The 26681-nt window shown below is 55.8% G+C and overlaps 3 protein-coding genes across 3 annotated transcripts; all 3 read left to right on the forward strand.

Annotated features, from left to right (window-relative positions):
- Positions 1-17195: 17195 nt before the first annotated feature.
- On the forward strand, positions 17196-17507 carry IUM83_10979 (uncharacterized protein; the record flags this gene model as incomplete). The annotated part of the gene is made up of 1 exon (XM_067935511.1): positions 17196-17507. One exon carries the CDS (start codon positions 17196-17198, stop codon positions 17505-17507), a length of 312 nt encoding a protein of 103 aa, XP_067798876.1.
- Positions 17508-20139: 2632 nt separating this feature from the next.
- On the forward strand, positions 20140-20994 carry IUM83_10980 (uncharacterized protein; the record flags this gene model as incomplete). The annotated part of the gene is made up of 1 exon (XM_067935512.1): positions 20140-20994. The coding sequence occupies one exon, from the start codon at positions 20140-20142 to the stop codon at positions 20992-20994; it is 855 nt and encodes a 284-aa protein (XP_067798865.1).
- A 3513-nt stretch (positions 20995-24507) lies between these two features.
- On the forward strand, positions 24508-25642 carry IUM83_10981 (Projectin/twitchin; the record flags this gene model as incomplete). The annotated part of the gene is made up of 3 exons (XM_067935513.1): positions 24508-24937; positions 25000-25359; positions 25425-25642. The coding sequence occupies 3 exons, from the start codon at positions 24508-24510 to the stop codon at positions 25640-25642; spliced, it is 1008 nt and encodes a 335-aa protein (XP_067798802.1).
- Positions 25643-26681: the final 1039 nt, after the last annotated feature.

Raw genomic sequence — 26681 nt, forward strand, 5'->3', positions numbered from 1 at the left:
AGTACAGGTCATCATGGCGGTGACTCATAGCCACCTAGTCTTCGTCGGCGACTTGAACCATCTGCAGGCGCTGTTCACTTCTTTTCGCCGCAGGTAATCATTGAGGAGCCCACCCCAAGAAAGTTAGCGGCTGGCTCCCACGTTGGTTCATCGTAGCCGACCCATTTGACTCTAAACACGCGCACTGCTCTCTCAGTTCCCGTGGACAACGGCACACGGTCGTCGAGGCTGGCTTCAACTTCATATTCTCCTGCCACGTGATCCGGCTCCCAACTATCTTCAGGGAGCAGTTCTTCGTCGAAGTCTGGCCGCGTGTCGTCGACAATTCCGGGCGCGAGACGAGTCTTCGGTCGATCTCCAAACTCATCAACAAGCTTCCGTCCGGAGATATGGACGACTGGATAAAATCGGTATCCACTGCGGTCCGTTAACTCGAGTTCGAAGGCATAGACTTCGATCCTCTTTTTGATCCGGAAGGGTCCAAGTGTAGTGGGTCTAACTTGACACACTACTTTAGCTTACACGTTGCGCAACGTGTATGAGGAAGCGTAAGTACTTAGTAATTACTTAGGTTAATTATATTTGAATACACAAATATAAGTTAACTTTAGACAAGACTCCAAGTAGCTAGTTTGAGGTAAAATGAGAACTGTATTGTTTGTAAATTGATCTTCCTCTAAAATCTGCTAAAAACTGTTTATCATCTATGAAAGGGTTGGCAGCGGCTGGCTGTCAGAGCCCCGCTAATATGCATGTCTCTGATTGGTAGAAAGATGCTGCTTTCTACCAATAGGATCTTTTGGGTATGTGTGGACCACTCACTGTGGTGGTCCACTTCAATGTATCCATCGGTGTGTCTTACACCAATGTGAGGAAGTATCCAAAACGTTTAACAGATAACCTATCTGTTAAATTCACAAGTGGCTTGCAGCCACTTGTACGTGTAACCGTTACACCATCCCCCCTATAAGGTTAGACGCGCGGGGTCCCCGCACGTCAATCTTTGGAATTGACCATTCGTCAATTCTCCGCGTTTGGAGAAGAAATCCGCGCTCATTCAACGATGAGCGCGCCTCAGAAGAAGTCCACAAAGTCGATGGGGAGTCATCTCTCCATCGACGACTACTTCGAACGCCAGAAGGCGAAGTACGGTGACGTCGTCGACTTCGACGACGACGATGAAGACATGGAGGGCGAGGAGGACTCGCCCTCAAAGCGTAAAGACTCAGTGTCGAGCGAATCGCTCGACCCTCACGCCAAGAACGTTCGCCCGCGTGAAGGGGACGAATCGGACGCTTCGAGTTCGAAGCGTTCGCGTACTGAGAGCAATACCCCACTCGCTTCCGCTGGGGCTCTCAGTACTCCGCGCGCTGCTGCTGCAGCGCGTGATGTTAAAGCTCAAGGCTCTCCGCGCGCTGCAGGCGGAGCGCGCGATCCATGGATGCCGTCCGCGTCCGAGATCGCGGACCGGTTTGGGAACTCGGTACCTCCGAATGAGGTGCCGCTGTACGTATGCAGCGCCATCAAAGATGACGCTGTGGCTGCCGAGCTGCACTTTGATGCGGAAACGCATCAAAGGCGCGATTACTACATCGGACTCTTTCATGAGCACCGATGGTTTCAAAGCAAGAAGACCTCTTCTCGCAGCAAAGTGCCCGAGTGGCAGGTACTTTGTCAAAGTTGGAACGCCTTTGTTGAAAACTTCAACAAGAGGCCGAGTGCTTACCGTGATCGGATTAAGCAAGCGCGTGATCGCTTCGAGACGTACTCGAAGCGTGGAAAGCTGGAGCAACTTCATGTTGCTGCTGAGGAGGCAAATGTGCCGTGCGCTGTGCCCGAGGGCTTTCAGTGCACGAAGTGCTTTCCAGGCGCGGTCCGCTTGAGCGACCGCGACCTGAACGGGTACACGTCGTTCCGTGTGCCCGAGAGTCTCAAAGAACTCCGTGCTAAGTTCTTAGCACGTGAGGGTTCGGGCGCTGGCGATGATCGCAGCGCTTGTATTAGTTCCGCTGCGCCAGCGCGTACTGCTCTTCGTACGCCCTCACCATTTCCGGAACGTCCTCCAGCAAGACGTTCCACGGCTCCCATGTATCTCGATGGGGAGGAAATCCTCTCCAACGAATACGAAAACGAGCCCCTTGAGGGTTCGTTTTCGGGATACTATGGTCAACAATCCGCTCAACAATCCAGCGGGTTGAGCCGCGGGCATCACGGATCGGCGGTGGCGGGGGTGGGAACACGCCCCGGGTATGATCAGCCCCGGGCTGATCAGTATGCGCCTCTCCACGACCGGGTGGCCGTCGTGGAGCGTCTGCAGGGCGCTGAGTTCGCCGCCCTGAAGCAGGAGCTGGCGAACCAGAAGGCCCAAGTCGCGGCGGTCTCGCAGACCGCCTCGAATATCCAGGTCGAGCTGGGGACCCAGATGAAGGGGTTGCTCCAGCGCGTCCGCGCGCTGGAGGAGAGGTTGCTCGTCGCCGAGGCCAAGTCCTCCGCTTCTGCCTCGGCTCCTGCCGAGGCTTCGGGTCAGCCGAGCTAGATGGCTCGTGCTGCCGGTATGGCTTCAGCCGTCCGACGTAAAAGGTCGGATGGAGGCGCATGCTAGACGGTATGTCTAGCGTGTATGCGTTGCCGTGCCGTGCCAACACAGTGAACGGCCCGATGAAGCGCGGAGCAAGCTTGCTTGCTCCGAAATCCGAAACTGCATGTCTAGGCAGGTTTTGTGTTGCTAACAAAACTAATGAACTAACCTTGAATTCATTTGTGTTGCCTCTGCCCGCATTGTCTGCGTTCAGCTTCTGTTGATCAACAGAAGCTGATATGGTGTCTTGGACAAACCGAATCACGGCTTGTCTTTTGGTGATGAAACTGATTGCATCCGAGCTGAAGTCATTCAGCTCGCTCTCCGCTAGAGGCCCGGCCTCTGTGTGGTTCTTTGCGGTGTCTGCGCCCTGCGCAGACCCGTGGTCGTTGGCCATGTTGTTGGGGGAGTCTGCGCCCTGCGCAGACTCATGTGGTTTGTCCATTGTTGCAGCTGACACTGTGCAAGTGTCAGCGGTTTTCTGCGGCTGCTGTATTGCAGTCGTAGATCCTCCCCCACTTAAAGTGGGAGCCATCACTCCGAGTAAACTCGGTAGGCGTGGATGCCGCATGGCGTTCACGTAGAACGGTGTATGCCCGGTCGAGGCATGCACGGAGTTATTGATGGCAAACTCTGCCATCGATAAGCACTCGCTCCAGTAGTGGAACGAGTGAGCGTAGCTCTTCAACATATCGACGAGCACGCGATTCACGCGCTCGGTTTGACCGTCCGTCTGCGGATGATCCGCAGTCGACATGGAAAGCTGGCTCCCAAGAAGTGTAAACACTTCTTGCCACAGGTGCGCTGTGAAGCGCGGGTCTCGGTCCGACACGATGTCGGACGGCATGCCATGGTGTTTGAACACCATGTCGACGAGCAGACGGGCCGTCTGCTTCGCGGTCACCTCTGCTGGCACCGCAGCAAGATGTACCATCTTGCTGAAACGGTCTACAAAGACCACAACACCGGTGTTCCCTCCGCTATCCGGGGGAAGACCAAAGATGAAGTCCAAAGACATGGACTTCCAACACTCCGACGGAGTCGGTAGTGATTACAGTGGAGCCTGCGCGAATGGCGCAGGCTTCACGCGTTAACATACCTCGCAAGCACGGATGTACTTGCGCACCCACTATACTGGTGGTGCCAGTAGAAGTCGCGCGTGAGAAGGACGTAAGTCTTCTCACGTCCGAGATGTCCCGCAGTCGGGGCATCATGATACTCGTACATGATCCTGAGTCGCAGGTCATGGTCATTTAGCACGACAACGCGATCCGCGTTGTCGTCGATACGTTGTAGAGTAGCAGTCCGTCGTGCACACGAAAGCGGTGTGCACGCGCTCGAAGGTGCTTGGGCAGCTTCTGACGGGACTTGTCAGAGGGCGCTGTGCCATAGGCCAGCAAGAGCTTCGCGTCCGCGTCGTGCGCGTACGCGGCCTTCACATCATCCAACAGAGATGATGTGGGTTTGCTCGATCGCATGGCGTCAATGGCATTGACGTCAACAGCTTCTGCATAGTCCGGCCGACGTGATAACGCGTCGGCCACCACGTTCAATCTTCCGGGTTTGTATTCGACCCGGAAGTTATACTCCGCAAAGAATGAGAGCCATCTCGCCATTCTTTGTGATATGTGTGGCGACTTCACTGCGGTACGCAGTGATGCATGGTCGGTGTAGACCACAAATGGTCTACTCCCAAGCAAATACACTCGGAACTTTGCGAGTGCATACTTCATGGCAAGGCGTTCCTTGTCATGCACCGGATAGTTGCGCTCAGCTGGCTTCAGCTGACGCGATTGGTAGTAGACGACACGATCACGGCCCTCGTGATCGTGCTGCATCAACGCGCATCCGATCGCGAAATCGGATGCGTCACACACTACGTGAAATGGGCGATCTTGGTCAGCCACTGCCAAGATCGGCGCCTCAGTCAAGCCCCGCTTGACTGCATCGAATGCCTTTTGACAATCGAGTGTCCAATTCCACACAGCTTCTTTCTTAAGAAGCTGTGACAGCGGGCGGATCTTGCCCGCATAGTCCTCCACGTACTTGCACAAGTACGTGGCCAAGCCAAGGAACTGCCTCAGTTCCTTGACACTTGAAGGCGTTGGCCATTCGTTAATCACTCTGACCTTTTCTGGGTCAGGGCGGACACCATTCTTCCCTACGGGACACCCGAGGACGGGTATCTCGCTCGCCCCGAAGATACACTTCTTCAGGTTCGCGTAGAGCTTATGCTTTCGCATAAGCTCAAGTAGCTTCCGGAGATGCACCCTGTGCATCTCTACGTCGGTCTTTCCGTCCACAGCCCGGCTGTGGATGAACACATCATCGAAGTAGCTCGGTGCGAAGTCGCGCACCGAGCGCAACAAGTGCGTCACGCACCTGTTGAAGGTCGCAGGGGCGTTCTGAAGCCCCTGTGGCATCACTAGCCATTCCCAGAGCATGCCGCTTGGTGTGCTCACTGCCGTGAGAGGGATATCGCTGTCACGAATTAGGATCTGATAGAATCCGTCTCGCAAGTCGAGAGCACTGTAAACGGTGCTCCCGGTCATCGAATCGATGATAACATCTTTTCGCGGTATCGGCGTCTGCGCCGGTACCGTCGCATCGTTCAGCTTGTTGTAGGCATGAACGATGCGCCATCCGCCCTGTGGCTTCTTGACACAGAACGTCGGAGCACTGTGCGGGGACTTTGATTCCCGCACTTGTCCTGCTTTACGACGACTTTCAAAGAAGTCGTCGATCGCTTTCACTTGCTCTCGCGGCAGTGGCCACTGCCGCGTGACACAGTACTTCGTGCCCGGCACGAGATCAATCTCGTGCTGAATGCCCTTATCCTGCGGAAGCTCCGCAGAAATGTCTTCCGGGAGTACGTCTTTGTACTCCCTCAACAATTCGTAATAGGGACTCGACTTCAGCGAGTCCCAACCTTGTTCCTCGAAGCGCTCTCGCTTCGTCTTCGCACTGAGAGTGTCTTCACTCTCAGTGGTACTCCGCATGAAGAGCTGCCTCAGCTCTTCGCTCTCGCTCGCCGTTCTTTCGCTGTCCGAAAGAACGCAGGCTGCTCGATGCGTCCATCGTGCAAGTCGCGCGTGAAGCGATTCCAGCTCATGGCTGGAAGCGAAGTCAACTCCGACGCCGTCGTCGGAGGACTAGCGAGTTCCATGTCACGATACTGGAATCCAGTATCGGTGCGCGTCAAGACGCTTAGCGTCTTGACGTCCGGCGTCACCGCCCCAGTCTGCCCAGCAGACTGTTCTTGTTGCGTCTCGGTCCCGGACCGAGACTTGCGCAGCGTTTTCGCTTGCGCCGTCTTCTTGTTGTGCGGAGCCCGGCTCCGCACAGTTATTCTTCTTGTCCAGGCCCGGCCGTGGACAGTCGTTCGCCGGCGGACCCTGTCCGCGGGCGCGCGGTATCAAGCCCGGCTTGACCGCATTTTCCTTCGTGCAGCCCGACTGCACGGTAATGTGTCCCTTCGCCGGCAGACCCTGTCTGCGGGCGCGCGATATCAAGCCCGGCTTGATCGCATGGCGCTTCGTCGTGCAGCCCGGCTGCACGACAGCATGTAATTGCGTCAGTGCGGTACGTTTGCAACCGTCCGCACTGTTTGCAGCGTCAACTCCCGGAGTTGACACGCCTTCGTCACCTCGACGCCATTCATTGGCGGAGCCCCTCATGACCGAGGGTGCGTCGGCTCCCGGAGCCGACGCGTCGTTATCGACCTGACCGCTTCGGGTCAGGGACTGTCCCACCACGCTTGAACGTGTGTGTTGGTTCCCGGAACCAACACATCTTTTTCTTCCGACGTCGGCAGCATTGCCGACGTGGGTCTCACTTGTGCGCCCCCTCGCGCACTTCTTGGGCACTCTGGGACAGCAGCATAAAGCGCTGTCTCGACTGGTGAGCCGCGCGCACCTGCTGGTGCGCGCGCTGCGGTAACAGGGCCATCGCTCTCTGTTCCGCTGTCGCGTCCGAAGCGCACGAGCGTGCGCTTCTTCCAGTCTATTACCGGATCATGCCGTGCAAGCCACGGCATGCCCGTTACTACGTCGAACTTATCGTCCAGGTCCAGGACGATAAAGTGTTCGACAAACATCCATTGTTTGTACGAGAAGCGCACGTTCACGACGCGCTTCTCGGTCTTTACGATGGCACCTGTTGCCAGTCGTACCTCCAGAAGACTTCGAGGTGTATCTACCTCCTCGAAGTCAAGTCTCGGCAGGCTTCGTAGTCGAACAAAGTTGTTCGACGCGCCTGAATCCACCAAAGCTCGAAGAGAGTCACTCGCTCTCTTCGAGTAAACCTTCAAGATGACTAGGTTTGGCCTGTCATCTTGTTTCTTGCAGTGAGAGCTGGTCTCACTGGGGGCTGCAGTCCTCAGTGTCGCGTGCCCGATGTCGGCACGCGCGACTGCATTACCAGTAGGGCGCCCCGCGCCTACTGGATGTTCGCGTTTTTTGTTGGTCCGCGGCGATGCCTAGCATCGCCACGACGGCCACCTCCAGGGGGCATGGGAGCTGTGCACTCCCGTGCAAAGTGACCGATCCTTCCGCAACGGAAGCATCGCACGTTACCTCCCTGCTGCTGATAACCAGCAGTTGTTGCATTCGAGAGGTCCATTGGCTCCGGACCTCCCGGCCTCGCTACCGGGCGTGGTTGCGGCCTCGGCACGTTCACATGCAGTTTAGCCTGCCGCAGGCTAAACTCTTCTTGCATGGCAAGAGTGATCGCAGCTTCGAGAGTACTCGGGTACTCTCGGAAGAGATAGGTCTTCACAGGCCCATCTCTAAGCCCCTTCATGAACGTGACGACCTTGGTCGCCTCGTCAATCGGGTTAGTCACGATATTTGATACCAAATATCGTGCACGCTGCGCGTAAGCATGGACGTCATGCTTACCCTGCTGAAGGTCGAGGAACTCCGCCCTCGACCGGAACTCGTTTTGCGGGGGCTCAAACGCTTGTTTGAGCTCCTCTTTGAACACTCCGTACGTGCTGAAGCACGTAGGATCGGAGAGTCGGCGTCCATACGCCCAACTCCTTGCGCGTCCGCCAAGGCAGGACATGGCGAACGCGACCTTCGACAGCGGGTCGACGATGCGTCGAGCCGCTATGGCTGTGTCGAGTTCGACAAGCCATCGGAGGAGAGGCTCGCCCTCTCTTCCCACGTAATTGCTTACGCTCAACTTTAATGGTTGAGCACGCGGTGTCGTCCCTGACGACGCCGTCACTGAGAAGCAGCGTCACGCTGCCCTTCATGATGAACCCCAGAGCAACACCATGTTGCTCCGTCGGCGATAGCGTACGCAGCATTGTAGCTATCGCCGCTTCTCCAATGACTGTTGACAGTCGTTGGAGGGCCTCCCACTCTGGGTCAGACAGGTGGGGGCAGTCAGCGCGTGCAACATGCGTTGCAGGCGTGTTGGAGCTCTCCATGGGCACCTCCGTGCTCATGTGGTTCTCGGCTCCGCGTTCGTACACCGCGTACGAACGTCAAGCAGTCGGTCGTTGGACGGACTACAAAGTGCTACCAGGTGTAGTGGGTCTAACTTGACTCACTACTTTAGCTTACACGTTGCGCAACGTGTATGAGGAAGCGTAAGTACTTAGTAATTACTTAGGTTAATTATATTTGAATACACAAATATAAGTTAACTTTAGACAAGACTCCAAGTAGCTAGTTTGAGGTAAAATGAGAACTGTATTGTTTGTAAATTGATCTTCCTCTAAAATCTGCTAAAAACTGTTTATCATCTATGAAAGGGTTGGCAGCGGCTGGCTGTCAGAGCCCCGCTAATATGCATGTCTCTGATTGGTAGAAAGATGCTGCTTTCTACCAATAGGATCTTTTGGGTATGTGTGGACCACTCACTGTGGTGGTCCACTTCAATGTATCCATCGGTGTGTCTTACACCAATGTGAGGAAGTATCCAAAACGTTTAACAGATAACCTATCTGTTAAATTCACAAGTGGCTTGCAGCCACTTGTACGTGTAACCCCGTTACACCAAGCCACCGATGTGCCAGTTTCTTGGTAAGGCTGGGCTTGACTCTCTCCATGTACAACCAGACCCTGCTGCCGACATCAAACGGGACCGGCAGCATTGATTTCCGACCTGCAATCGGCTCAATCCCGCCCGTCTTTGGTGTATCCACCCTGTCTCGAGAGACATGTGCCCCTGTCCCGCAAACGGTTGGTTTGGGGCACTCGCCGACGACTCGCGAGTCGTCTGTGGCTCATGCGTACTTGGTTTGAGCGACAGGTCACTTGGGACGGGGGTGTTGTGTCCCGTAGACGGTTGGTCTTGTGCTGTCGCCGACGACTCGGTCTCCCGAGTCTTCGCCAGTATCGCTTTCTCTTTCCTGCTTAGCTTGGCGTTGTGTTCTCGGGCCATGGGAGTCTTCTAGTGGCTTGGTATTCCTTGGCCATTTCCATTGCAATCTGGTGTTGTCTGTTGACCTCGCGGCGCCACGCCAGTGCGTCTGACTGCTTCAGCGTGCCGTGTCGGAGTGAGGATGATGTGTCTTTCAGCGTTGACTGGGCATCCCACCCGTGCACCAAGTAGAATGGTGTTTCCTTCCGAGTCGTATCCTGTGAGTTGTTCATGGCGAAGACTAAGCGCTCCGCGATTTCGTCCCAGTCTTGTTGGAGCGGGTCTTCAGCGTATACCTTGACGGATTGCATTACAGTTTTGACTGATCGTTCTTGCTGTCCGTTGGCTTGCGGCCGGTAACTCAGCGTTGCTCGGGACCTTGACTGCGTCATTTCTGCGAACGCTTGGAACACTTCGCGCGTGAACCGTGGGTCGCGGTCATGGCGGATGAGTGATGGCGCACCGAATCGTCGGTATATGCACTCCTCGAATGCTTGTGCCACCTTGAGTGCGCCCGTATCCGCCATGGCTTTGCAATGATAAAACCTGTAAAAGAACATTGGAAGAGCCGCAGGGCCGTGTTTCCCCTCCGAGCTTTCGGCAGTGGTATCACGAAGTCCATAGACACTATCTGGAAAGGCCGTTCCGCCAGCACGTTACCAGGAGAGTATCCTTTAAGGTGTGGGGCGGATTTTGCTGGTGATGCAGTCGGGGCACGCCTTCATGTGCTTCTCCACGTCGGTGTAGAGTCCCAACCAGTAGTAATCTCGCTTGAAGTGCTGGTAGGTTCTCACCACACCCTGATGGCCACCTTCCAGCGAGTCATGACAATTCTGGAGTACTTCTTGAATCATCGTGGTGGGTACCACCAGACGCAGCGAGATCTCCTCTTGCGACTCAGCGTCGCGCCGGCGACTCGTTCCCATGAAGTGCAGCAAATTGTCCTCCGACAACACGAACTTATCTGCGATTTTCCATGCATCTCTGGCGGCTCGGTATCCAAGTTTCTCGACATCTCCACGTAACAAGGTCTTCAGGTTAGCCCATCGTAGTTCTTTGTCTTGCGGAGCAGCCATGCGCCGTCGTCTCTCCTCTTGGACTTCCACATGATCAATGTCTTGTGCGTTAGGAGCTGCTGGTGGAGCTTGAGTCGGTTCTGGAGGTTGAACTTCGGGAGGTTTCCGGTCAGGCCGAGTCTTCGGCGGTGTCGTCGGCTTGTCTTGTGTGAATCGGACATGTTTTTTCTTGCTCTTGGTCTGCGCCCGAGTCATCGCCAGTACCATTCCAGGCTCTGGACGCACGAAATCAGCAAATGTTTTGCGTTTCACGGTTGAGACGCCGTTTAGAATTTGAATAGAGCCTCCTGGAACTAGGTTTTGTGCTTCTGGTCCTTGCGGCGGCGACTCGAAGGTCACTTCTTGTATCCGATTAAGTCCGGCCAACTCTGCTTTCCGGTTTTCGCTCAGAATGACCTTGGAAACCTTTGACGCCAAGGCTTCAGTTGCCAACGAGTCCGCGGCAGCATTGTATTCGCGTACCACGTGCAGGTATTTGACTGACCGCAACCGTGCCGTGATCTCCTTGTGATGATTCAGATGTGTCATCAGTGATTCCTTCCGGCAAGCTACCACCCCTAGAGATTGCTGGATCGCGAGTCTCGAGTCTCCCACGACCACTAAGTCTTCGTCACCGCATTCAATCGCTGCGAGAACGCCGTTGTTCATGCCGGTGTACTTGGCGATGTTGACCGTGGTCTTCTGGAGGTAAGCGTTCGCAGCAGTAACTATTTTCCACTCCGGAAGGCTCCACACGATCAATGAACAACTGCCGTAACCACCGTACTTCTCAGTCTTCGCTGACCCATCGAAAGAGACCACGAAGCCTGTATGAGTCGTCGGTAGGCGTGCATAAAGCAAGTCTGGGTCCATGCGAGTCGTCGGTGAGCCTTTAGTCGGCGGGGCAACCGGTTCCAGTGAGTCATCGAGATCCACGAAGTTGGTCACCGTCGACTGGAGCAACTGGGTGAAGGCACAGGCCTTCTCCTTTACTCGTTGGACGATCAGGTGCCACGGGGAGAGCAATACCGCGAATTGTACAGCTCTCTCAAAGAGTGTCTTCGACTTGGTAATCCCCGCCACTGTGGAGAAGCGAGTGTAGACTCGTATTGTCCGTCCCTCCAACTGGGTGTAGCAAGTCTTCCGTAGTAGCAACAGCGCTAGCACCTCTTTCTCCACCGCTGGATAGTTCATCTCGGCATCCTTCAATACACGTCCGCAGAAGCGAACAGGGTGCAACCTGTCATCATACAGCTGTAGCAGCGTGGAGCTCAATGCCCACTTATTTGCGAACAGCATGACGTGCACTTCCTTGGTGCGGTCGAAGTGGCGGAGTATCGGCGCAGCCGTAACCTTGTATTGGAGAGCTTGGAAACTCCGGCGGGCAACTGTGAGGTCACCCTCCGGTGCGAAATCGTCTTCTTTCAGCTGGTACAGCGCCGCGCCGTAGACAGCGAGGTCTTGGATGAAGCGGCTGTAATAATTCAGCGCTCCTAGGAAAGACTGCATTCCCTTCTTCGTTCGTGGGAAAGGAAGCTTAGTGATCGCGTCCAGCTTATTCGGGTCGGGCCTAATGCCGTCTTTTGACACTTCATGGGACAGGAAGTCGACGCGTCCTTGCACGAAAATACTCTTGGTAAAGCTGACGCTGATCCGGCACTCTTCAAAACGACTGAGGAGCCGATCCAGCGTCGCCAAACAACTGTCGAAGTCTTCGCCACCTAAACAGATATCGTCCACGAAGGATCGCCGGTCAAACACAGGCACCAGCGACGACTCGTCGGCTTCGTTGGTCGTAAACATATCGCCCTCTGGGCTGTTAACGAGCCAAGTAATGGGTTCAGTCGTATCAGAGTCATCGCGTGCGGCTGCAAACTTGGTTCGAGTCGTCGCTGTAGCGCCTGGTAGGCGAGGTGACGACTCGAGTCGTCGGCAGTGCTCTGCCGAGTCTTCGGCGGCCTTCATCTTTGCTGCTAAGGCGTCCCAGCCGCCCTTCGGTTGCACAAATCCCCATAACGCGTTGTCTATCATCCGTTGGTAGATCATCGCCGCATTCTTGAGGCCGAAAGGCATTCGTAGCCACTCGAAGTGCCCCAGAGGACACACAAATGCCGAAATCTTGCGCGCACGTAGAGTCATCAGGATGACCCAGAATCCACTGGCCGCGTTGAGCTAGCAAAACCAAAGGTAAGCCTCCAGGTCCGTGACCAAGTCGTCGACGAGCGGCATGGCGTACTCCAGGATTGCCGTTACTGCGTTGACCATCTTGTAGTCGATGCAGAGGTGGATGTCTTGGCCATTTTTCTTGAGGACAATGACGATCGGCGAGGCCCACGGGCTGTCCGAAAACGAGATGAGCCCTGCCTTGAGCAGTCCCTTGAGTAGTTCGTACAATTTCTTGAGATGCTTCGATGGCATCCGTCGGGCCCGTTGTTTGATCGGCGCGTGCCCCTGCACATCTATCTCGTAGACAACGCCATATGCTGGAGGAGGGAAAGCATCCCCGCTTGCAATCATGATCCATTCATGACGCTGGAGTACCTCGATCAGACTCTCTTGCTGGTCTGCCGACAACTCGGGATTCTTGACGTTTGCGGCCAAGTAGTCGAGTGTTGTCGGTACTGTTTCCGATAAATCGGGGAGAAATTCTAATTAATGCGCGTAGTCCTCCAGTTCGATGTCCGCCGCCGGGTGCTCAGTCGTCTCGTCGTCTCCGTCGGCGGTACCTTTCGTGGCCAGTACGCGCATTACTGCTATCAACGTCTGGTCGACAGTCGTTGAAATGTCTCCGGCGTCTCGGCTAGATACAATTTGAGTCATCGGTGGATGCCCCTGTGGATTGTACGCCAGTCCTGAGTCTTCGTCGCGGCTTACCGTCGACTCGGCGGTCTTCAGTCCTGATCCAGCTGCCTCTGGAGTCATGACTTCATCATCAGTCGTCGTCACCCCTGTCGAGTCGCCGGTAGTAGCGCCGAGTCGTCACCCCTGTCGAGTCGCTGGTAGTAGCGCCGAGTCGTCGGTGGTATTCCTCCGCCATCAATTCTGAGTCATCCGTCACCGACGAGTCGTCGGCACTGTCGCGTTCACTGTTGACCGGAGGTTTCTCGCCCGAGTCTTCGTCAGGTCGCCGCAGGATATCTTTAGGCGTCGGGAAACCCGGTCGTTCCACCTCTGGGGGCTGCTTGGCCAACCATTGTTGGTAGAGTTCCGACTCCCACTTGAGTAGTGTCTTGTCCCGTGCGGCAGCGTATGCGAGCACTTGCCACCCCTTGTACTTTGCGGAATCCAGCCGCACGTAGCCTTCAGTCTTCGGTAGCGACCCAATCGGAATCCAGACTATCACCGGGAAGTGCACAGGGCAGCTCGCCAGCCAGTCCGTGGCGTTGGTCAGTCGAATCCTGACCGGACGTCCCCTGTAGAACTTGGTGACAGTCGGGATAAACGTCTCCGTTCGGCGAATCCACGGCACGTGAGTCGTCGGATCGGGTTGTCGCCGCTGTAGCTTGAACTCGTCCCATTCGTAGCCCGGTATTTGCATTGGTTCCGTCGGACTGTACGCGACGTACGAGGCTTCCTTCGGCCTCGTCCATCGTGTTTTGAGTCTTGATCAGCGGGATCACGACCTCGTCTGGAAGCTTGGCCGTCGAGTTGAGGGGGTCCAGTCGGATACCGACCGGGATCATAAAGTCGGTGCCAAGCACCACTTCTACCCCGTCGCAGTGGTCCATAATCCAGACCTCGAAAACATAAACGCGCTCCCGTCCAAGGATGACTTTCACCTTCGCCCGGCAAGTCGTCATCATCTTGCCCTTGGTGATCCCTTGTACATCCATGCAACGCCCATGCCCCACTATTTCGCTGAGTTTCAGTCGCTTGGCAAGTTTCTCAGAAATGACACTGACGTTTGCCCCAGTGTCCAGCAATATCCTTGTGCGCGAGTCGTCCACGGCTTCATTCACCAGTGTCCGCATCCTTACACGCTTGTCAAATTTCTGCGCCGACCACCATCCCATCCGTTCTCCAGCTAAGAGTCGTACTTCTGGAGCGAGTCGTCGGCGCGAGTCTTCTTGCACTGCGCTTGTCAGCCCGTCTTCGACAGTATCTCTAATCTCCTCCTTATCGTCTTCTTCACATCATATACCTCCACCGAGGCAGTCGCCTCTCTCCTTTTCCAGTTCCGTCGTTTTCATGTCGTTATCTTGCTCAGTCTTCGTCCATTTACACTCGCCCACGAATGCAAAGATACACTCTGCTTCAATTGCGGGCTCGGCTAACTGTGGCAGCCCGATTGGGACCAACCCAGTCGTAGTTAGCGGGCTGCCTAGTTTTAATGGTCCGAAAACAGTAGTTCTTGGAGCTCGGGTGTGAGGTCTTTCTTGTCCACCTTGGACTTGACGATCTTGGTGATTTCTTGGAATACTTCACACTTTCCGGTGTCGTGCACTTGCTTGCATAGCTTGCACCGGCGCCGGCAATAGTGCGCCGAGTGATAGAGGCCTCCGCAGGCTGCACACGGCCCATACTGGCGAGGTTTCTCGTCGCGGTAGCCGGGGCTTTGGAACCGATTGTCTCGGCCCTGGCTGCGGCCCGCTGAGTCACCCCTGTGATGTCGGTTGTCAGACCGGGCGTACGTGCCTTCAGCGGCGACTCGGCGTTCGTTGCTGCAGGGTAGTGGTCGCTTCCGTCTGATGAATAGCTATTGCCCCAGTCTTTGCCGTACGCTGTGAGTCGTCGCTGCCGTGTTTACTTCTTTCTTCGCTGTTGCTGTCGCCATCATATCGGTGGCGTTGTTGCTGCAGCTAACTCCGAGTGTCCCGCGTGTCCCGCCCATGAAGATCGGCGACGATGTCGGCGACAGATGCTTCAGCTAGGCTCACGCGAGGCATGTTGCGTGAGTCTTCGCGACGACGCTCATAATCTCGTCGCGTCGGTCACGGCGGTTGTAAGCGTCTCGCGAGTCGTTGCGGCGGCGGTCATCACGTCGGCGAGTGTCTTCCGAGCGCTCGTGGCGGCGCGATTCATCGCGACCCTTGTCATCATGTCGTTGGGAGGCATCCCGAGAGTGATACAGCGGCGACTCGCGGGACGAATTGCGCTCGTCAATCTTCAATATCTCTTGGATCATCTCTTCCAACTCATGTACATCTGAGATGCGCAGACGGTACAGGCGCCGTTCGAGTCCTCGGTCACCGCAAGTCTCGAGTAGCCGCTTGACGTGGTCGCGTGCTTTGCGGCCGTTTCTCTCAAACCGAATTTCGGCGTTCCTGGCATCGCCATTGAGCCGGTTTAGGTAGTCGCAAACATGTTCCTTGTCTTCGCGCTTGGCTGAGTAGTAGCTAGTCTCCGCTGACTGGCTGAACTGGGAGCAATAGTAGTTGATGAAGGCTTCGCTTAGGAGGCTCTACGTTCGCTTGGTCTTCTTGGGCAGTTGTCGGTACCAATGCAGAGCGCCGTCCCGAAGACTCAGCTCGAAAGGCATACACCATTCATTCGGCGATGCTCGCGTCCCTTTCATCTCGTAGACAAAGGCGCGAAGCCATTGCATCGAGTTCTCGCTCTTGTTTCTGGTGCCCGAGAACGCCTTGATCTGTCCCAGTGGGGCGATGAGTTGCCACCTCGATCCTCGGAGTTGCGTTAAGCAGCTCGGATTCAGTCACCTCACGGATTTCGCGCAGGTATTCGCCCACCTGCGCCCCACCATCACCGGCAAAGTCGGCTTCTTCGTCCGACGAGTTGTCGGTGGGCTGGTAGCAGCGTCGTAGTCTTCATCCATATCTTCATCCTTGGCGTCGGATCCAGTCATCGAGTCGTCGAAGCCGACGGTCCGCTCAGCAATCGGGTCGAGGTGCGGCGTGATCAGGGCCGCCGTCGAGTCGTCGCCGCGCGTTCCGCCAGTCTTCCTTTGGGTTGCTGGCACAGCTGAAGGTGATGTCATTCTTCTTCTCGTCTTTTTCATCATCTTCTTCTTCTTGGTTGTTGCTCGTAAAGTCGATCAACCTGCAGTTGCACGAAACACAGAAGGTCACACCAATCCCGGGTCGCGGCAGCAGTTGCCGTGTAGGAACACGCGCTAAATTGTATATTGGCACACTTTCCCCACCAACAACACCCACCAAGTCACCGAAGACTCAATGGGCTTGTTAGGGTTAGAACCTGAAGGCCCAGGAACTTTCCCTTGCACCGGGTTGGTGTTTCCTCTGTGCACCGAGCTTCCGCTAGTCGACCGACGGAAGACTCAGCGTCGCTAGCCACGAGCAAAGGCTAGCACGCTCGCACACACAAAATATACCTAGCAGGCCCTCAGAAGGAAGGGTCCCGGCCTTTTACGGCGTGGTACGAGGTTGCCGGAGCTATACTCCGGCGGGAAGAAATAAATGGAGTGCACTCTCGCTCCTCCAGTTCCTGGCGACGACTCGTCGCTACCAATACACCGGCCGCTAACTCTTGGCCCTGCCAGGGATGAACACACGCTACACTAGTGGATATGCCCACCGACAGTCATAATCCTACCTACCAGGTTTACCTTGAGCTGCCGGTCGTTGCTGCAGGCACCGGTGTCGCCCTTGCGTGGTTGGGAGGAAAAACGGTTCTGTTATTGTTGCCCGAAGGCTCATCTTGTCTTCTCTTAAGTTTCCTATCGATCAATACAAATACCAAGTATAAACGCGTCCGTTTTTTGATCGCCAGTTGTAACTCACGACTCTTCGGCGCTTTCTCTGCGACGTGGCGGCGTTACCGACGGCTCAAACGGCCGCTGAAACGCCACTGACGACTGGGGACAGGCGCCGATGACTCACAAGTTCGGATCTTTCTAGTAGGTTCGCACCGTACTTAGCGAGCTGCAACCGCCCACGCTTGACTTGGGACCGTCGACGAGTCATCGTCACCGGCTTATTTAGGCCAATCAGCGATCAGGGAGTTTAGTCCAATGACTGGCGATGGGTTGTGACTTGCCAGTTGGCGCCGGCGCCTCGAGTCTTCTTCGCCCCTTGTCTCGCCTTTGGGCTTTGGCTTCGGCTTCGGCTTCATTTCCCGATACCACAGTACTCGATGCGCACACGACCGTGAGCGACGAGCATGAGCCAAAGTCCGATGCGTGCGAGAGGGCAATCGGCGATTGCGATGCGAAGAACGGCAGCCCGAGCTGCGAAGCGACGGAACCGAGCGGCAGTAGCACCGACGGAGTGCCGATGAGCGATGAGAACGATGCGACGAGCGGCGACTTTGAGACGAAACTCGGTGAGTTTACGCAAACGAATGACGATTGCGAGATAGCGCAGTGCGAAACCGAGCTTCTGATGAACATGCTGGCGGCGGACTCGGACTTGGTCTCGGCGACTATGATCGAGTACACGACTACGAACGGCGAGACAAAGGACATGAGCGCGGCCTCGGAGAGCGACGCTTGCACTGACGAGACGGCGGGCGACGTGCAGGACGGCAGTGATGCGTCGGGCGGCGGAAGCCTGAAGGAAGCGGTGGCACGAGTACGACTGGCGTGACGCAAGGCATGCAGGCTGGCCAACCGTCAGCGAGTCAAGCTCCTGATGGTACGGCGACAGCGTGTCAAGAAAGAAGATGCTGACGAGCAGCGTGTAGTACGCCAGCGCGTAGGGGAAGATGCCCTGGCGCAACTCGATGCGAGGCAGGCGCAGCGACTGCACGGCAGCGCGACGAGCAGTAATGGACGGCACATCGGAGCCGCCAGAGTGAGTTTGGTGAAGCATCGGGGTGGAGGCGCCGTGACATTGCAGAGTGACACGGTGGAGTACGTCGGTGCAGACGACGGACTTCCCACCGCGATGATGCAAGTTGCTGGGGTGACTCGGCAGGTGAAACTGGACAGCGGAGCACGATTCACGGTCGCTGGTACTGAGTGGATGCAGTACGGTGATCGGATTGACAAAGCAACCCCGGTGGACTTAGTGGAAGACATCGGTGGGTTCTTGCTCGATGTAGTGAGCGTATGGAGGTTTAAACTCCGTAGTGTGTTTAATGAATCGATCACCATTGAGGCATGCATTGTCTCTGGGTGCACGGACGAGTTCCTGGTAGGCGTCGACTTCATGCGGATGCATGGCGCCACCATGGATTTCGAGCGTAGTGAGGTGAGGTACATCGAGAGCGGTCGGTCGATGGTGATACATTTCCGCACGTATGGTGGAGAAGGGCGTGGCCGAATCGCTGTAGTGCGCATGGCGAGGAAGACGCAATCGAACAAGTTCACGGCGACGCCCGTGGAAGTGAGGGCGACCGCGGAAGACAGTGAGAACGGCATGTTCATCCCGACGAAGCATACGGGAGCTGTAATGTTAGCCCCGACGGTGACTACGGTGAGGAACGGCAAGGCCTTGGTGCCCGCGATCAACGTGAACGGCGAGGAGTCGCAACTCCCCACAAAGAAAGAACTCGGTAGGGGATACCGCTAGACCAAGGCGTGACGATGCTGCGGATGGACGGTGAACTACGACGAGAGCGAGTCAGTGGTTGGCTCGATGAGCTCGGTAGAGATGGCGATGGCGAGCCGCTTGAGAACGAACGAGACGTGAACGTTGGAGTCGATGATGAAGAAAGCAAACAGTTGATTATTAAGTTGTTACGAGCCTACCGGCAGCTGACAGCGAGCACTGGTGATTTGCCCACCAACCACTGCCCTAGCTACTGAACACCATATTGACACGGGTGATGCAGCACCCATAATGTTGAAACGCCGACGGCAGACACAGTCGGAGGACGAGGAGATTGAGTCGAACGTGAGGAAAATGCTAGCAGCAGGTGTGATTGAAGAATGTGACGGCGCGGGGGGGGGGGGGGGGGTTACCTGTCGTTCTTGTGAAAAAGAAGGATGGAGAAGTTCGATTTTGCGTTGATTATCGAGCACTCAACAAAGTAACACGCAAGGATGTCTATCCCCTACCAAGAATTGATGAAATGCTGGAGGCATTAGGTGGAGCTTTATTGTTTAGCACGCTAGACTTAAAAGCAGACTACTGGCAAATTCGAATGGCGGAGAGGGACAAGGAGAAGACTGCGTTCACGGCCAAGCAAGGCCTGTACCAATTCGGACGGAAGCCTTTTGGGCTGACCAACGCACCATCGATATTCCAACGTATGATGAATAGCGCTCTGCGTGGATTAACATGGATAACATGTTTAGTCTGTTTGGATGATATTATTGTCTACACGAGAGGCGGGATCGAGCTCCACGTAGTAGAACATGCGTGTGTCTTGGAACGGCTAGCTGAGGCTGGCTAGACTTTGAAGCTGAAAAAGTGTGTTTTCGCTACGCGTAGGATGGCATACCTGGGGCATGAACTTAGCTCGGACGGCGTACGGCCGCTCGAACGACTAGTGTCCGCGGTGCGAGAGTTTCCGCAGCCTCAAAATAATGTCGAAGTCAATCGATTTGTACACTTAGCGGGATATTACCGCCGATTCATCGAAGGATTCGGCACGATTATGGCACCTATGACGAAGCTACTGAGTAAGAGTGTGAAATGGGAATGGACGGAAGCGCAACAAACAGCTTTTGAGTACGTGAAAGCGGTTCTAACCACCCAGCCCTAGCTAATCTATCCCGACTTTAGAGTACCATTTCGCGATGAGAGTACGATCGGACTTGGAGCATGTCTGATGCTGACTGTGATAACGGATGGCAACCTGTTGTGTACGCTAGCGACGTCAACAGGGAAACTGAAGCAAAGTATGGCATTACGGAGTTAGAGTGCCTATCGGTGGTGAGGTCTATTACGTTATTTCGACCCTACTTGTACGGACGTAAATTCACCATCGTGACCGACCAATCTGCCCTCAAATGGTTGATGTTGAGTCCAAATTTGACTGGTAAACTGCATCGATTGGCGTTAACGCTGCAGGAGTTCGACTTCAGCGTAGAACACCGGCCCGGAAGCACCAATGTAGTTGCAGACGCCCTTTCACGAGCACCAACGACAGCACCAGTGTTGGCGGCACGTGGGCGACGACGGAGAACGAAGCAGCACGCGGTGGCCCGAGCAAAGACGGCCGCCGACACGACGGAACGGGGACGAGCGGTGGTGACCGAGTGTGACACGGTTCCGACGGCGAAGAACGCGAGAGACACGCTGGTGTCGACGGATGACGAGAACGTGAGGAATGGCGACGGCGGGCAACAGCTCGACCAAATCGAGCACGACGAAGAGCATGACTGGGGTCTGCGTAGACGACGAGCACGGCGCCGGTGAGGCGAGCTTGTCCGGAGCAGCGGTGGACGGACTGGTCACGAGCACGAGAGCGGTGTCACCGGATAAGGACAGGATGGCGACGACGGACGGACGCGCCGCGAAGACGATGGTCGCGGCGCCGAGCGTGAAGAGGCCCACGGCGAGAGTCATGAGTAGACCGGCGACGGTGTCGAGACGACGACTGGCGACTGACGACACGGTGGTGGCGATGTCGCGACGAGAGGCGCTACGTAGGTCTCCTGGAGAGTCTCGCGAAGTGAGGCTTGACGTAGCATTGGCATGGCAGGAGGGCGGCCAAGTCAAGCACCGCCAACATACGAGAATGAGGTCGGCGGGGCGCAATGAGAACGAAGGTTTCTGCCTCGGCGGCGATGATGATGACGAGCACGGGCACAGCGAAAGCCGCGGACCCGGCGACGATGGTGATGACGAGTCCGGACACGGCGAATGCCACTTTTCCGGCAACGATGATGATGATGAGCCCGGGTGCGACGAGGACGAAGGTCGCAAACCCGATAACGATGACGAGTACGACGTCGGAGAGCGCGACGATGACGAAGGTCGCAACCCAGCCGATGACGATGGCGAGAGACACGGATACGACGAAGACGAAGGTCGCAGTCTCAACGGCGCCGATGAGAACGATGACGAGTGCGGTCGCGATGAGAGCAGAGGCAGCGGTGCCATTGAGAACGGCAGCAACACCAATGCGGCGCGAGCAACCACCTCGGACGACGAAGACGCCGAGCAGGCACCAGCAGGCTGAGCGCCACGGCGACGACGATGACTACGAGCGGACAGAAACCACGACTGGCACATCGACGAATGGGCGGCGGAGGAGCGAAGAGTCGGCGGCGAGAAGCGCTGTACGAACGAGAAGATGGGCGAAGACGACGCGGGACGACGAACGCGGGACGGCGACACCGAGTGGTGGCGCAGCGAGACGAACGCCGACTGCGAGAAGCGAGAAGACGTCGCGAGTCACGACGAGCACCACGGCGAATGGCGCGCGCGAGCGGAGTAACACTACCAGTGTGATGCCGAGCAGGACGTCTGGTACGGTGGCTGGCGGATCAGAACCAGCACCGTTGATACGCAGTGGCGACGGCGGCAAGACGACGGCAGATGCATTGTCCGACAAGGTCACGACGGAACGAGTCGCGCAGCATGCGGACGAGCGCGAGCGGCAGCGAGAGCGAGAGCCTACGCTCCAGCTGACGGATGATGAGATCATGAAGGCGCAAGCCAAGAGTCGAATGGTACAACGGATAGTGAAAGCAGGCGAGCACGGAGGCATGAAGGTCGAGATGCGGCATGGATTGGCCCTAATCGACACGAAGGACGGTCAACAAGTGATACTACCGCCGGAGTTGTGGGCTATAGTGTTCAGAGAGTCACACGATTCCGTGTGGGCGGGGCATCTGCGTGCACCCCATACTCATGCACGAATCGCACGAGTGTATTGGTGGCCGGGCTTACTGCGTGAAGTGAAGCTGTGGGTTCGAGGATGTCAAGAATGCGGTAGTAGGAAGGCACGACCACGTGAGGTGGTGCCTTCACTTAGGAGCATTAGAGGAGGCGATGTCGGCGACATATGGGCCTTAGACGTTGCTGGGACCTTGCCAGCGAAAAAAGGTGGGCCACGGTATGTGATTGCCGCGGTGGAATATGTAACGCGGTATGTAGTGGTAGCGTTGGTGAAGCAGCACGAGGCAGACCACGTTGCGGAATTTTTAATGAGCCAAGTGGTGCTACGATTCGGCCCGTTCCGTGAATTGCTGACGGGTGGAGCGCCGGAATTGACAGGGAAAGTGATTGAAAAGTTGGTCGCTATGCTACAGGCACAGCAGGTAAACGCTGTGCCATACAGACCACAGATGATCGGTATGTTGAACGATTTCACAGGACCTGGAAGGACTGTGTAGCAACCTACATGCACGAAGACGAGCAGAGAGGTTGGGATGTGTGGTTAGATTTGCGGTTTATGCCTATAACGCGGGGCAGCACACCACGGTAAAGCTAGGCCCTAATGAACTAGTGATGGGTCGCAAGTTGAAGAGTCCGAACGACTTGCTACGAGTGACGAGCGTCGCGGAGGCTCAAGGGATGACTAGTTACCACCGACGACTACTAGCTGTGATGCGAAGCAGCCATGAGATCGCTGAGAAGGCGAGGGTGCGTGAGCAAGTATGTCAAGCGAAGTACTACAACCGCAAAACGAAGCAGAAACGGACTCTGAAACCTGGCGACCGGGTTTGGATGTATCGGCCGCCGAGAGGGCCCAAAGCATCTAAATTCGTACGCCATTGGGTCGGGCCGCTGCGGGTGATTGAGCCAGCAGCGTACGACACTTTTCTTGTTGAGCACGAGGACGCGAAAGGAGAACCGGGAGGCACATTGCGCACGTGTCTTTCCTGGTGACCTACTATTATCCTACGGAGTTGCTAAAACGAGCGGCGACTGACGTCGCCGAGCACATGGAATATGAAGTGCACGTCGAGGCGGAACCGGTTAACGCAGCAATGGCGCAACGACGCCCAAAACGACGCCAACGCGCAACGGTCGCCGCGAATGCAACGGAGCGAGCGAGTGAGCGGCTGGTGGAGATACGACGACGCCAACGACGGAACCAAGCAGGGCATTATGACCTCGAGAACGAGTTACGACCCACGAGGAGCGGACAGCACACCACAGTGTAGGACGAACGAGGATGGGTTTCCGCAGCAGAATATGATCGGCTTTTCGAGTCCGTCAGAGTCGTGGAAGACTCTTGGGAGGAAGAAGGCGTGTAATAGACTGGTGGCGCAATCCGGCCACTGAGGAGCAGATGCGCTTAGCGGTGAATGCGCTGACGACAGACGTGGACGTGGACGACGGGATGCAGACGTGAGAATGGCCGAAGTGAAGTCAGTGTACGCTGGATCCGGCGGGCACAGCACCTTGAAGTACCTCGTGGAGGTCAGATCGGCTGCACGGAACAATGGTGGCGCACGACGGAGCGCCAGCAGAACGCAATTTGCGGCGGAGGACGCAAGCAGAATCCAATTTGCGCCGCAAGACGCAAGCACAACCGAAATTGCGCCCTGAGACTCAAGTGGAGAGCGAGCGGGCGCCAGCGGGCGCACGAGGGCCGCGGCGAACACCGGGACGACAGCGAGCGAGCTGTGTCGAGACGAGAACGAGATGAGAGCGACGAGTACGAGTACGAGTACGAGTTGACCACAGGAGACGAGCTCATGAGGACTGCGTGACGAGAACGAGACGAGCGCAGCGCGCGAAGTGGTGGCTGAGTCACTACTGAGCACTGTTGCTGGACGTGTAGCTGGGAGACCGATTGGGTTCCAGGCGGTATCGGACGTGGGTGGGAGCAACGGCGGACAATTGCAGTCCGGGGGTGTTCCAGAAGCGTCTCGGTGCGGGATCTGGGGACAGTTGGTAGTCTAGTTGCTAAGACAGTGAGAGGAGTTGTGCACGAGTAGATTGTTGACTTAGGTTAGCGTCTATTTGCTAACGAGTAGTACCGAAATTGGAGTGGACGCGGAGCAGGCGGACGCTCCGGCAGGGGGAACCAAGTGGTTCCTGACGACCATCGACGGTGTTAAGTTGAAGCCGCGGTGGGCAAACAACCACCCCAGCGTAGCTATACGATCTGCCCCACGACCGGGCAAGATAAGAGGTCCGTTTCAGTGGCTTCAACGCGGCCAATACATTCGTCGATGCTTCGATGGCCACGGCAGCTCAGCTTACGACAGATCTCGATCGACTCCCAGTGTTTGGGGATGTTCTCGTGTCACAATCCATTGCGGACGAACAGGGTGGATTTATTTGGACGGTAGCGTTTTCCGACTCCGAAGGGAATTTACCGCAGTTTATCTGTGCACTGGACGCAACATTTGCCGCAGTTACCAATGCAGCCTGCACGACGGATACACTCACGGACGGCAATGTTCTAAGTGAAAGCTTTCTGATTGAATCCTCCTCTCCGATCCCTTTTAACGCTGATGCACCGACACTAAAATCGGCATTGGAAGCTATGGCCTGGGTTGGGACAGTGCAAATGAAGCAGTCGGCTCCGTCCCCACAGTTTGGTTACACCTGGACGATCACGTTCCTAGACTACAACGGCGACGTACCCACTTTGCGAGTTACGAGTTCTCTAGTGGGAACGGGTAGTCAAATCTCGGTACAGTAAGTGAGGAAGGGGAACGCGCTAGGTGGGACGTTCACGCTCGCTTACGCCAGCTCTGTGACGGATCCAATAAACTTCAATGCAGCAGCGATGGCTGCGACGGCGAGTCCGGACGGTTCGTCCATGCAAGAGAAGCTCGAGGCGCTGGATGTTGTTGGCCAAGTCAGTGTTCAGCGTTCGGACCCCGACGAAGAAGGGGGGTACAGCTGGGTCGTGACGTTCATGGATAACCTCTTGAATTCCGGAGACCTGCCGTTGCTACAGGGGAACGCTAATTCCTTAACAGGCGTCGGTGCGGTCGTGTTCACCAAGGAAATGACGAAAGGATCCAACGCGGTGGGCGATCAGCTGTGGCTGTCGTTCGATCCGCCAGCGACGGACAACGGCAGTCCCATCACCAAGTACCAGGTGCGGTGGCATACCTCTGCGCAATTCACAGCGAATCCCGCGGACGTCTTCATCACGGACGCGGACATTTTGTACCGGACGCTGCGCATCACGACGGGGCCCCCAGTCTGGCGTGGTCCAACAACATGATCCAGTCTCCGGTGTCTGAAATCCAAATGCTCACTATTCTCGCAGTGGGGACTTTCACCCTCGAATTCCGCGGCGTGGTAACCGCGACACTCACAGCAGGAGCAACGGTCCAAACGGTGGGCGCCACATCGATAGCCAACCTCGTCGCAGCTCTGGAGGCGCTCTCCAGTGTCGGATCGGTCGTCATTTCCTCGGCTGCTACTGCACTAGGAGTGAACGCTGAGTTTCTGATCACGTTCACGACAGAGCCCGGTGATCTACCACCACTGCAGCCATCTGATGCAACCGTCGCGTCGGTCGTGGAGGTTCAAGCAGGGACAACCAACTTCCGCAAAGCGATTATGGTGTTCTCGTGCCAGGCGACTACGGGCCAGGTTCAGTTTACCCATAACGGAACGAGCGCTAGTCCGAACTATAATGTTTTTTTACTGACGTCGAGACGAGTCTACTCACGCTCTTCGGTGTCGAAGCCGAAAGCCTCAGCGTGTCGAGCGTGCCGACGCAGACGGCGTTGTGCAGCACAGCCAATCCGTCAGACATCACGATCAGCTTCGACCGTGTGTACGGAGACATCAGCATGACCGTCGTCGCTACAGACCCCAACGCTGTCATTACGCCCAACACAGACGCATCCATCAACGGCGTGTACAACGACAACCCCGCATTTTCCTCTGCAGCGGCTTGTTGAACCAGTAAATAGATTGTTCGGACGGAGTTAAATGGGGCAAGAGGATGTGTATTGAGTTTTCTCGTGTGACCAGGTTGTGGCACGCCGTGACGACGGCGTGAGTCCCAAGGTACACGTTATGGGTCACTTCGAGATTTATCAATATTGATCCTCGATGTCATCCGTCTTGCTAGGGGAGCTCCAGTCGCCTCTGTGTATCTTGTATAGCGTTGAAACACGTCTGATTTCCAACGACCGTGCAATGTAATTGTGGCTGAATCGGTACCGCTGTTCCACAGAGGTGTAGCGCCACCACTTCTCGGCGAATGACATGAGTACTGTGTTGGATCTTCGCCTAATGCTTTAGCTGCACTTTTGATCACTTGAACAACGTCGTCTGCACTCAGCATTCGTTGTCTGCTTACGGAGCAAATTGGCTGCGTAGGCTTGAGTTTTAATTGCTGAGCATGCTCAAGGAGTATGGCTCCAGCTTGTGCCGGGCAGATAATATTGTGACCGGACCGGCGTATGGACCTCTTCGTGCCTTGACCGTGCTGATCAGGTTTACATCCTCGGAGCGTAATTAGTACCACAAAACCTTCCGACACCGACTGAACTACTCCAGCTTTCTCATCTAGCACTTGCTGTAACGGGGTTACACGCGCAAGTGGCTTCAAGCCACTTGTGAATTTTAACAGATAAGATATCTGTTAAAAGTTTTAGATACTTCCTCACTTTGGTGTAAGTCACACCAATGGATACATTGAAGTGGGCCACCACAATGTGTGGTCCACACCTACCCAAAGATCCTATTGGTAGAAAGCAGCATCTTTCTACCAATTAGAGACGTGCATATTGGCAGGGCTCTGACAGCCAGCCGCTGCCAACCCCTTTCATAGATGATTAACAGTTTTAGCAAATTTAGGAGGAAGTTCAATTCACAAACAATACAGTTCTCATTTTACCTAATCTAAGTCACTTAATGCACCTGCCATTGCGACGGCTGATTCATCCATGAATCCGAATCCACCGGGCTTTCGATCAAGTGTGAGCATTACTA

Source organism: Phytophthora cinnamomi (assembly GCF_018691715.1).
Source record: "Phytophthora cinnamomi strain GKB4 chromosome Unknown Contig7, whole genome shotgun sequence".
In the NCBI taxonomy this organism is placed as follows: domain Eukaryota; phylum Oomycota; class Peronosporomycetes; order Peronosporales; family Peronosporaceae; genus Phytophthora; species Phytophthora cinnamomi.